The sequence below is a fragment of the Perca flavescens genome, chromosome 6, assembly GCF_004354835.1.
Source record: "Perca flavescens isolate YP-PL-M2 chromosome 6, PFLA_1.0, whole genome shotgun sequence".
Lineage (NCBI taxonomy): Eukaryota > Metazoa > Chordata > Actinopteri > Perciformes > Percidae > Perca > Perca flavescens.
In genome coordinates, this window is record NC_041336.1 from 27,506,699 (window position 1) to 27,518,607 (window position 11,909).

The 11,909-nt window shown below is 43.0% G+C and overlaps 3 protein-coding genes across 3 annotated transcripts; 2 read left to right on the top strand and 1 right to left on the bottom strand.

The window, feature by feature from the left end:
* The first annotated feature begins 1,280 nt into the window (after positions 1 to 1,280).
* Positions 1,281 to 4,767, top strand: echdc1 (enoyl CoA hydratase domain containing 1). The gene is made up of 7 exons (XM_028579786.1): positions 1,281 to 1,354; positions 1,872 to 1,943; positions 2,423 to 2,589; positions 2,752 to 2,894; positions 3,005 to 3,057; positions 3,646 to 3,726; positions 3,856 to 4,767. The coding sequence occupies exons 2-7, from the start codon at positions 1,873 to 1,875 to the stop codon at positions 4,271 to 4,273; spliced, it is 933 nt and encodes a 310-aa protein (XP_028435587.1). The 5' UTR covers positions 1,281 to 1,354; position 1,872; the 3' UTR covers positions 4,274 to 4,767.
* Positions 4,768 to 6,061: 1,294 nt separating this feature from the next.
* On the bottom strand, positions 6,062 to 10,288 carry LOC114556748 (E3 ubiquitin-protein ligase rnf146). The gene is made up of 3 exons (XM_028579784.1): positions 10,087 to 10,288; positions 9,390 to 9,453; positions 6,062 to 8,958 (listed from the first exon to the last, which is right to left on the bottom strand). Exon 3 carries the CDS (start codon positions 8,944 to 8,946, stop codon positions 7,792 to 7,794), a length of 1,155 nt encoding a protein of 384 aa, XP_028435585.1. The 5' UTR covers positions 8,947 to 8,958; positions 9,390 to 9,453; positions 10,087 to 10,288; the 3' UTR covers positions 6,062 to 7,791.
* On the top strand, positions 10,261 to 11,880 carry mdh2 (malate dehydrogenase 2, NAD (mitochondrial)). The gene has a single exon (XM_028579785.1). It carries the CDS (start codon positions 10,413 to 10,415, stop codon positions 11,424 to 11,426), a length of 1,014 nt encoding a protein of 337 aa, XP_028435586.1. The 5' UTR covers positions 10,261 to 10,412; the 3' UTR covers positions 11,427 to 11,880.
* The last annotated feature ends 29 nt before the right edge of the window (positions 11,881 to 11,909 follow it).

An 11,909-nucleotide genomic window follows, 5' to 3' on the forward strand; every position in this document is an offset into this window, starting at 1 on the left:
TCCTGCACATCTCTTGGTCTTTAGATCCTCCTCTTGTTCTTGCTTGTTAATGCTTGTTTCTGTTTGTCTCACTGTCTGAACAACCTCATTTCTTACTCTCACTCACTGAATATTACACTTATCTCATATCTCACCAACATTGTACAAATCCTTTCCAAACCTCAGTATTTAGACAGATACTTCAGTTATAGTCAGACAAATTATTTTAATAACACGCCTACAAGTCTGTGGTAGTTTAAGTCTGTCTGTGTTTGCACAGTAGAATGATCCCATAGCAATTCACACATTTTACTGCCCTTCAGAAAGGTGGTAATCCCTCTTGGTATGTTATGTTGAAGAACAAGACCATTTCTCAAATGTGGGTTGCATTTTCTAAGGATGCTTTTTAATGCCAAAAGTGCAAAGCTAGAAAAAAACTATTCCCCTTAGATCAATAGTACAAGTAGCTAAGTGTTGCTTAACCCAAATCCTAACCTCAATTGTAATATTATTCCAACCCCATTATGTTATATCTTTGAAAACAATACCTATTATGTTCATCATTGGAATCTGAAAATGTATTTAGTGCGGGTTGTTTAGCCTGACACAAAACCAAATCTAAGAGCATGTTTTCACAGTATTATTAGACCTGAAATTGTCCACAGCGATGTTACCTTTAAGATTTAATATCAATATCATAATAATAATATAATAATCAGCTCACTGGTGTCAAGAAAATGTGTTTAAGGGCTTAAAAATAACACAAAAACCTGCTATTATGATGTTTTAACTTCACACAGACACAGTACAATAATGCAAACTTAAGTTGACAATAGGCTAAGTTAATATAGCCAATATCCTATAATATAATTGTCAGCTGCCTTTGCCAACGCTGTATTATAACTCAAAGGCATTATTTATAGCCCTCTGTCCATACTACTGAATAAGGACATGTCTGTAGAGTCACTTCCCCGGTATTCTGTGTTTATTCTTGTGACAGACAAAGAGCAGATCTTTCTGCGCAGTGCATTGGCCAATGATGAATAATATTACAGTTCATATTGAATAAATAAATTATTAAAATATAGCTTGTAGAGTGTTGTGTAAAATGTGTTTGACCCAAAAATCACAATGACATACTGGTAATTAATGGATATATTTGCCTTTATGCAAGAGTTGATAGAATAGGCCTACAATTTAACCCCAAATCACATTTTTTCTGCGTGGCCAGAGCCGTATACGGCTCTGTGCGTGGCGGTATTATTCCGCCCCCTGTGGGGACGTTGAGGAACTACATTTGCTTGCCATTATCTGCTTCCTGTGACCGCTAGTTTCCGGGGGGACGAATTTCAGAGTAACACCACACGATAAGAAGGTTGGTGCTGTGCCTGCATTTTTTGTTTCTAAGTGGTTTGTAATTATTTTAGTGTAATGTTAACAAATTAAAAAAATAAAATAGTTTTACGGAATGTATTCATTTTCTCAGCAGCTCGTTTTATGCGTAACTTACGTAGGCTATTAAACGTAGGGACACTTAAACCTCGTATGACAGTCATTTTCCAAATAGTCTCGAATGGTTTAACGTTACCGCAAAATAAGTTTTTTTAAAAACTTCGATGAAAAGCTAACTTGTACAGCATGCTAAAAAAAACAATAGCTGCTGCAGTTAAAGGATAAAGGTGCCTTGCCTTGTTGTCATAAGAATTATTTTCGGTCAGTGGGCTCTCTCTGTCTCTGTTCGACTCCGCAGGGTACATTTTGGCAATGCTCCCTGTACTCAAACTTTGATCCCCTGTATGTGCCCACCTCCTTTTTTTTTCTTTCTTTTTTTTAAATAAAGTAATATGTCTGAATATTTCCGCCCACATTTCTCCATCTTCATGCTGCTGCAGGATGGTACTGTGTGCAGTGAGGAGACATCTCCTAAAGAGCAGCAGCAGCAGCAGCTGTGGAGCCTGGGCCAGGTAAGGGCTCAGCCGGCGTCGTTTATCACCATGCAGGTCACAGCAAATCAAGTCATTCATAAAGGAACAACAAGTCTACCGAGTTGAACCTGCATTATTTGTTCACAAATCATAAACAGAAACCAGTCAACAGCCAAAATGCATTTCTGAGGTGCTTTTTTTTTAAATTCCAATCTATAAAAGTAATAACTTCTCATTCTTGTAAGTTTGTTTGTGTGGCTCTGTGCTATGCCTCCTTCAGGCTGATTTACAGGGAGGTAAGGGAGTGCATTAAAAGCATTCCTCCTCCTCCTGTTTGTGAGTGCAATCATGAACGGTCAGTCCTGAGCAACACAAGTCTGATTTCCATTAGTTTTCGTGCCGTTTGTTTATACCCTTACAATTACACATGCATTTTCATTTTGATTTGAAATAATTTGATTGATTTGATTTTAAAATCACTCTAATATCATTTACTTTATAAATGCTGTTCGTCCAAGGCTGCTCCAGAGAGGTTGTGTGTACTCCAGTGTCCATTGCTCGGACCAGGGGGAGATCAGAGAGAAGCTGCAGGCCTTTCCTGGAGGATCCGTTGACCTGCTCAAACAGGAGTCTGGCATCGCTGTGCTGACCATCAACTACCCGTCCCGCATGAATGCCTTCTCCGGTAGGGTGACTGTACATTTAACACTGTGTATATTCCGATTGATTACTGCCGATTTTTTTTGTTCTCAGGATGAAACTTGTTTGTACACAGTCAGTTGTACACAAACTTAAACACATGACTCTGCAGCCCAGTTTAGTGTTGTGAGTTTTTCCTTCCTCCCAGGCAGTATGATGGTGGATCTGGAGGAGAGGGTGAGCCAGCTGGAGAGCTGGATAGACTGTAAAGGCCTCATTGTTCAGGGTGCTTCTGGAACGTTCTGCTCTGGATCGGACCTCAACGCTGTCAGGGCGATATCTAACCCACAGGTGGGAAAAGTAAAGTAGTTTACAGTATCTCTCTGCTGTGACTATCTGCATACTGCTGCAGGCAATCTCTCTGCATCTCTTTACCGTGGTCTCTGCTTATTTGCTTGTAGGATGGGATGAAGATGTGTATGTTCATGCAGAATGCTCTTACAAGACTACTCCGGTAAGGGCTTTCATTTTCCTCTCTACTGCTCTAGTAAATATCAATGCAGATCCACGATGTTCCACTTCCGGGATAGCTCCGGTGCCGACGGAAATACGCCGGATGTCCGTTACCTTCCGCTTTCCATGTGTTGTAATTTCCGGTGGATTTATGAGGACTATGGTTAACTCCTCCTCAGATCTCTGCAGGGTAAATTGAGGCAGCTAGCTAGACTGTCGAATCGAATCAGAATTTTCTGTTGCATGACTAAAACAACTTTTGAACGTACACGTGTTCCACCAAAACAAGTTCCTTCAAGAGGCTATTTTGCAGCGGCGCCGTGGCTCCGTCTGGCGCTAAGCACGGCCCAAGACGGTTGTGATTGGTTTAAAGAAATACCAATAAACCAGAGCACGTTTTTCTCCTATCCCGGGAATGCTGTGTGGACAAGCCAGACCCTCCTCCTCAGCGCTGTGGAGGAAGGTCTGGCAATGCGAGACTAATGCAGACTAAATCAGCAGCAACCCATCTGAGATAAAGGAGTTGGAGGTCAGCTGTCATGTAACGTGTGCACCACAGTATGCTGACAGAGTAGTTCTCTCAGTGCAGGCTGCCTCTGATCTCTGTTGCTCTGGTGGAGGGGAGAGCGTTGGGAGGAGGTGCAGAACTCACCACTGCCTGCGATTTCAGGTAATCTTTTCTTAATACAAACGAAAAAAAAAGTAAAATCCCTTAGGATCTCTTTTACGCCATCACCTTTCATCCAAAGGTTTGCTAATAATCTAACTTGTGTCTGTCATCTCTCTCTCTCTCTCCTAGGTTAATGGCATCTGGCAGTGTGATCCAGTTTGTCCATAAACACATGGGCCTGGTCCCAGGCTGGGGCGGCGCCGCTCGACTTGTCCGCATTGTCGGAAGCCAGAATGCACTGAAGCTGCTTGGTGGTGCTGTAAAAGTGGATCCCGAACTTGGCCTGCAGATTGGACTGGCAGATGGAGTCCTGGAGGTTCCCCAGGCAGAGGAGGGTGCCGGGACTCTCCTCCAGCGGGCTGAAAACTGGCTCAGTCACTATACAAATGGAGCTGCCCCAGTGGTCCAGGCTGTGAAGAAGGTAGTGCTGTCAGGGAGAGAGCTCCCTCTGTCAGAGGCTCTGAGGACTGAGAAGGATATATTTGGTACGGTGTGGGGTGGTCCAGCTAACCTGCAGGCTCTGGCCAGCAAGTCCAAACACAGATGAGTGTCTGTGTTCACTTTTCTAAGAACTTTCTTAGATCAGCCAAGATGTTCAACTGACACATTTTTGGAAAGCCCTGTCCAACGTCACAATTGTGTGGAAGAGAACTGCTACAAACTGACTCTAGATTAATTAAATTAAGACACTTAGTTAATAATTAATAATCTGAATGTTTTATTATTTTGCTTGCAAGGACACAGACTTAAGCTGCATCATTGTCTCTAATCCACTGATTAGAGATCAGTCATTGTAGCATACGTTAATGGTTGTGATGTATTTTGTTTGGTATCTGTCTATGTGACATTATAGCTCATTATCACAAGAGGAGCTGAGATACAAATTTATAAACAGTGATACTGATAATGTGCTTGTTTTGTTCATATATTGCAAACATACCTCTGTGGGAAACGTTGGAATTAGGGGAGTTTTATTATGGGATGAAAACTGAATTAACACCATGAATAAAAACTCCCTTCCTTTGGGGTTATAGTTTAGAATCTGGACTCTGCAGCCTCCTGTTTACAACAAAACATGTATTAGTTGTGGTGCAGCGTCAGCTGACCTGACAAATGATTTAGTTTCATTAATACTCTGTACACTGATTCCTGTATATGAAGACTGAACGGTGAATATGCTATATTATATATTATATTCTAGTCTTATATTTTCAGTATGGATGAAAACAAGGGCCTAAAGGACTCTGTACTCCATCATCTAAATCCCTTGATAAACACCAGGTCCCCTGAAAAAGTGATTATGGTAGTGATGATTAGATCATGCCAGGGTGAGCCTAACTGAAGCAGACCGATACAGTAGCAGCAGACACATGCTGATGAGGTATAACAAGCATGAGGCATCAACATCTGTAGAGTTATGCTGCTGCACCTTTTTCCGCTTTCCCTACCAGTTTTGTAGGATGGCTCAGCGGATCCTTTAGATTCCTCTGTGCTCCTTGTGTGTCATCGAGCATCCCCACACTTTCTATTTTACTGGGAGATTAGTATTGTAGCTGTAGGTAGGAGCATTATTTGGTTCTGCACATGCACATTTTTTTGTAAGGTCAGGCACCAATTTGTAGGTCATTTTTCATTTCACATTTAAATTAGCCCATGCAGCAAGTGAGGCATTACAAAAGTGCACCGACTGAAATGTCAGGAATAGGACAGATCCCTGGACGACGCCAGGCCTTTATCTCCTGTCTCCCTTCCAGAGCTCGTGTTTCCTGGCCAGACACCCAGCTGGAGTGTTGATTGCTGCTGCGGCCAGAATACCAAACACCTACAAGGTGAGTGAGGGAAAGTCAGGAGTTGACCTCATTATGATATGCAGTTATACAGCACATAAACACTTGTTTGTATATGGTTTCCCCAACCACAGGAAAAAAAAAGGTTGTGTTCTTGTGTTATGGATGAGTTATCAGTATCTTTCTTGTTACACCTTTGCTGACAATGTATTTATAGCTACCCAGGAAAACCACCATGACTTCTCCTTATTCTGAAATAAGTTGGTTTGTCAATGTGTCATGTGGATGCTTTTGTTATATGAAAAATAGATGAATATTTCAGCTGCATCCAGTGGGAAGAATGTTTCCCCCCCCCTACATAATACTTGAGGTGGTAGTGTGGAAAAACTGTGGTGAAATCTTACAATGGGTCCATTGATGGTGCTACTTATGTAACACGATATATTCTGTGTATATATATTTATTAAAATTAACAAACTCACATGCACCCTATTACACAGTAAAGAAAGCAGAATCATATACAAATAATCAGACAAGGTGCTCAAATATCATTTTAGGATGATGAAATGACAATTTATTCTTAAATTACAAACCATGTAACAAAACGTTGCAAAGCAAAACCTGTTACACACTAACTTTATTCTCCAGAATGGAAAGTCAGACTGAGCTGATATCGTAAGCATGTAAGAATTATAAAAAAAAAAAATTAAAAAAAAAAAAACATAACTTGAAACCTCTGCAGCATGGCCAATAGCAGTGGCATGTTCTTGTTCTCTTACTGCCTCAAGATATCATAAGAGGATTTACAACTTTAAGGAACGCATAAAAACAAACCAATGAAACAAAAAGACTTACTCAAACTCAACCAAAAAAAAAATATTTCTCATCATCCTGCCAACCAGTAGTGTTCAAATAACTCTCTCTTCAAACATGCACAAATCACAACACTTTAGAAACACCAATTGAGAATACTTTAGTCCGGGACAATGAGAATACTAACGAGGCTACAGAGGCCTCAACAGCTTTAAAATGAAAACACTGATACTTCACATTAAAACGCCAATTATTTAAAGCTGGGAAAGGTTAAAATAAATTTGATATGTATGTACTTCTATTACGCACTTTCATGTAAAACATTATTTGTAATCTACACAGATTTTAGAAGCTGTAGGTTAATTGAAATCAAAGACAAACCACCAGACAGATAATCCTGTGGGCTCCTGTTGTTGCACATTTAAAGACCTACATTGCATAATAGCCTACATTGCTTAATAGCGAAGCACTTCTGTGTCCTTTATCTGGATAAACAACCTAAAAGATTTTTGTCGATCCACAATCTGCTCTGAAATGACACACTTTCAAAAGTTAAGTTACATTTCAGAATGTTTAAGGAAAGGCTTCATAATCAGTTAAATCTTCAGTAAGGAAATTATTTATTTAGGTATGGTGATGTTGGGAAGAAGTTATCAACGATTAAATTTGTTGCAAGAGTAGTCAGATGGCTTGAGCTCGAACGAGCCCAATTCTGCGTGCTATGTTAGCGGAGAGAGTTAACGTGTAGATGATTACAATGCAGCTGTTCATGATGATACGGACACAGTTCCATTTCCAGGAGTAACATCCCCCATTCATGCTTTCTCCCTCGACCGTCACAGATCTGGCTGAGACTCCCAGAGACCCTCCGGGTATTAGGATAATCGATTTAAACACCAGACTACCTTGGATAGGCAGAAGCAGGTTGCCAAGCCATTTTTTTTACATTTCAAATCCCACTTTTGTGGAATTTAAAAAGAACACTCGATATGCCTGCGACCAAATGGCAAAAAGTGAGCAGACCGATGGCAGCTGAATGTCATAATAAGTCTGTTACCTCACATGATTGGCTGAATTGGCAATCAGGAAATGCCACGGCTCACAACAACATGCTGTATCCATCGGACTCATTACCAAGCTGTACCTCCCGTCTCAGTACTAGAACGCTCAGTACCAGAGCTGAAAACCCAACATTACTTCTACTTACTCTATATCTATTGGATGAGACTGACAAACAAGTCATACAGATACAGCCACAGTCATTGTGAGCCAAATATAGGCACCAAATTTGACAGCTAAAACAGAGTCGTTTACCTAAAAACATGGGAGTATGTTATGCTTAACTTCTTTTACCAAGCAATCCACCCACATCCGATCCGTGACAGAATGAATGACAGCATACAGTGAGGAATAAATTAATGAAATGGAACATAGCCGTTGGGTGATGATGGTATCTTTGATGACATCACACTTCAGTCACTGTACACTGGCCATCAGGCATTCTGGACCTTCCACTGCTACTGGATGAAGAAGGGGGAGAGGCGGACTCTGCGCCAGGAGGGGCTCTGTCCTCTGGATTCAGTCTTTGCCGCCGTGGCCTATCCTCCCAGGGCTCCACGCGCTCTCCATCTCCCCCCTCTTCTTCTTCTTCTTCCTCCTCCTCATCGTCGCTCCAGTCGCCAGAGCCAGACTCGTCCACGGAGGTGTGAGGGTCAGAGGACCTGGAGGGTGAGGCCTCCTCTTCCTCATCTTCTTCCTCTCCTTCCCCAGCCTCAGACCGCTCGTGAGAAGGTGTGGGCCTGGGGCTGATCTGCAGTTGGGAGAGAGCATCCTCCAGAGTGGGGCTGCTGCTGCTGCTGTCAGGCTGACCACCAAGGGAGGTGGGAGGTCTGGCTGGGGCTGTAACAGTAGAGGGGATACCTGTAACCGGCTGCTGTACACCTGCTACTGTGGTATCAGCCCCATCAGCAGAGTTCTCTCGACCGGCCGCCCCAATGGCACCAGGAACAGTCTCAGTGTCCAAACGCAGTCCCGCCACTCCCTTCTTGGGGATATCCAAAACGTCCCTCTTCATCTTGCGTCTACGGCCGTGCTCGTTGCGCCTGTACTGCACCATGTTCTCCAAGTCGGCTACATACAAAAACCCAGCAATCAGCATTTCAGCCGTTTTCTTGCCCTTGGAGAAAGCGTCCTCCAGCTCGCGGCTGGTTCGCTCGTCATACTGCCACCAACCATTACGGCCCTCATAATACCAGGCATGATCACTTGCAGCCCCACCCCGACCACCCGCCGATGCCTTTAGCTCCTCCGGAGAGAGAAGTGTAGGCCTTTCCAGGAAGTCATCCGGTACTTCCTGTCTGCAGAGAGCACATCGTTTGCTCTGCCAGGATGCTCCCTTCACACACAGGAAACAGAAGACGTGATGGCATGGCAGTTGGACCGGGTGGACGCAGCTCTGCAGACAGATGGCACACTCTGGTACAGACAGGGCTGGGGATGAGTTGCTGGAGCCAGAGCATGAGGATTCTGCACTGTTCCCACTGCCACCACCGCTGTTGCTGCCTTTCTTACTGGATGGAAGCGAGCTAACAGAGTGGTCTACCTCCCCACAACTAGCCATCCTTAGGAAGTACTAAGGAAAGGGGACAATGGTAAATAATGGTTATAGTGAGCATGTTAGTTGTTATCTTTTTTATCAGTACTATTCAATTAATTAATTAATTATATATATATATATATATATATATATATATATATATATATATATATATATAAATAAAAGAAATCAGTATTTAAGATCATTATTGTTGTTTTAAGGTCCACAACTGATCAAAACTTCTAGTGAGACAATATATAATCTGCAATGACAGCACTTATATATATTTTACTGCTGGTGTCCATGATCACATCAACTGCAGGTCACTGCCACTAAACAGCAAAAAGTCCCAAGATGAAGTTAAACTAAGAATCATAAAGTATAGCATATAGTATCGAATGATACTATACTCTATATGTCATATGTAACCTCAAACAGGGCTGACAGACATGCTATTTGATACTTACTGGAATTACCCTTAATTCTGATGTATCATTAGGAGAGCCGATGGACCTTCAAGCTTGCCACTGCCTAAAAAAAGAACAGTCGGTGAAATGCATTTGTTTTCAGACAGTCCTGAAAATAGGTACAATTGTGATGCATAATATCAAGTTATTCCTTATGTAAACCTTATATGACAAGCTGGCCTGATGTGAAAACGGATTAGCTAACGTTACAAGCGTTAATTCACTTAGCTATGACTAAAATGCAAGGGTTTACTTAAGTCTGTGGAACAAAGGGCTGCTCTGTTAACTGACTACAAACCGTAAACTGTGTCAGCTAACTAAACCCAGCTGACTTATGACAGCGGTAATGATGAACACAGCTATCGCTAACACAGATCTAATATTCGCACTAACTGGTGACAAACTAGTTAATAGCTAACGTACAAAAAAAGCAAGCGGTTTGTTGTTACAAAGTACAAACACAGGTCAAACAGTAAAGAAGGATTTCTCGACTGGCAAAGCGTTCATAACAATAGGACCTGTTGTAGCTAACTGGCCAAGCTGACGGCAGCATTCTGACTCCAGCAAATAGACGGAGATCATCTGACGGCGCTAGCTTCTTTTTTTTTTTTTTTTTTTAGCAGGGAGACACAAACAACAAGGATAATCGTTTTTTTCTCACGATAGAGGCAATACAACGACTGCGTAGGTAACGTACCTTTAGATGTTGCTGCGTTGGTCTGGTATGTATTTACAATTCGTGTAACGGCACTAATTTCTATCGCTAATTTACCGACTTCCAATGTTAACTGGCTTTGTTTTCCTCCGAAAAAGGAGCTGAGATAAAGACGACGACGTAACAGTACGCACTGACGCAAATTGACGTAAAAACGCACGCCCTTTATACTCTGTACGCATGACAGTGTGTGCTTGTCTTCCTGGTTGCTCGTGGCTAGAGGACGTTGGAGTCACAGAAGAGAGCGGCTCGTCAAACATTTTTATTTTCACTAAAGTAAAAAAAAAAAAAAGAAGTAACCAACAAAAATGTTTGCCCGTGCAGTGAGACCGACCGTGAGCCTGGCTCGGAGCCTTTCCACCTCGTCGCAGAACAACGCCAAGGTGGCGGTGCTGGGAGCGTCAGGCGGCATAGGCCAGCCGCTTTCTCTGCTTCTCAAGAATAGCCCCCTGGTGAGTCACCTCTCCCTGTATGATATCGCCCACACCCCCGGTGTGGCTGCAGACCTCAGCCACATCGAGACAAGGGCCCAGGTGACCGGCCACATGGGTCCCGACCAGCTGGATGCTGCTCTGCAGGGCTGCGATGTCGTGGTCATCCCCGCCGGTGTGCCCAGAAAACCCGGCATGACCCGCGATGATCTCTTCAACACCAACGCCACCATTGTAGCCACCTTGGCCGATGCCTGCGCCCGCAACTGCCCCGAAGCCATGATCTGCGTCATTGCCAACCCTGTCAACTCCACCATACCGATTACATCAGAGGTCATGAAGAAGTATGGCGTTTACAACCCCAACAAAGTGTTTGGTGTCACAACCCTGGACATTGTCAGAGCAAACGCCTTCGTAGCAGACCTCAAAGGCCTTGACCCAGCTCGCGTCAATGTACCAGTCATTGGAGGTCATGCTGGGAAGACCATCATTCCCCTCATTTCCCAGTGCACACCAAAAGTGGAGTTCCCTGCTGACCAGTTGGCTGCTCTGACTGGTAGGATCCAGGAGGCCGGCACGGAGGTGGTGAAAGCCAAGGCCGGAGCCGGATCTGCTACCCTCTCCATGGCCTATGCTGGTGCCCGCTTCACCTTCTCCGTCCTGGACGCCATGAATGGAAAGGAGGGTGTGGTGGAGTGCGGCTACGTCAGGTCCGAGGAGACAGAGTGCAAGTACTTCTCCACACCTCTTCTCCTGGGGAAGAACGGCATTGAGAAGAACCTTGGGCTGGGCAAGCTGACTGCCTTCGAGGAGAAGCTGGTCGCCGACGCCATGGATGAGCTGAAGTCTTCTATCAAGAAGGGCGAAGATTTTGTGGCTAATATGAAGTGAACAGGGGGACATTATGTCAGTTAAAAACAGACACAAGCAGTTGTAATTGATCATTTGTTCCTGATCTTAACTTTAAAGGCATCCTGGTTAATTTCAAGATCTGTCAGTGTTTCCCCTTATGTTTTTGTTTTAGCAGTGAGATCATCTTAATCAGAAATCCTGGTTTTAAACCAAGGTCGTATTTACTGTGTATAATTTCTATTTTCTGCCCAAACATGGCTTTATTTTGCACTTATGATTTGTGTAAATACTGTACTGTGACTTGTCTATATTTTGCCAATGTCAAATTTAAACAAATTCATATATTTTCATGTACAGTCTGTATTAATGGGGATTTCTCTGCTTAATGAATGAGGAGGAAATACTGTGATCATGCCTGAAGATACCAATGTAGATGTTAACGATGAGCAAAATACTCACTCCACTAATAAACAGTTTAGCTTTAAAAAAATGATTCTTTTATTTTCTACAAACATAATCTGG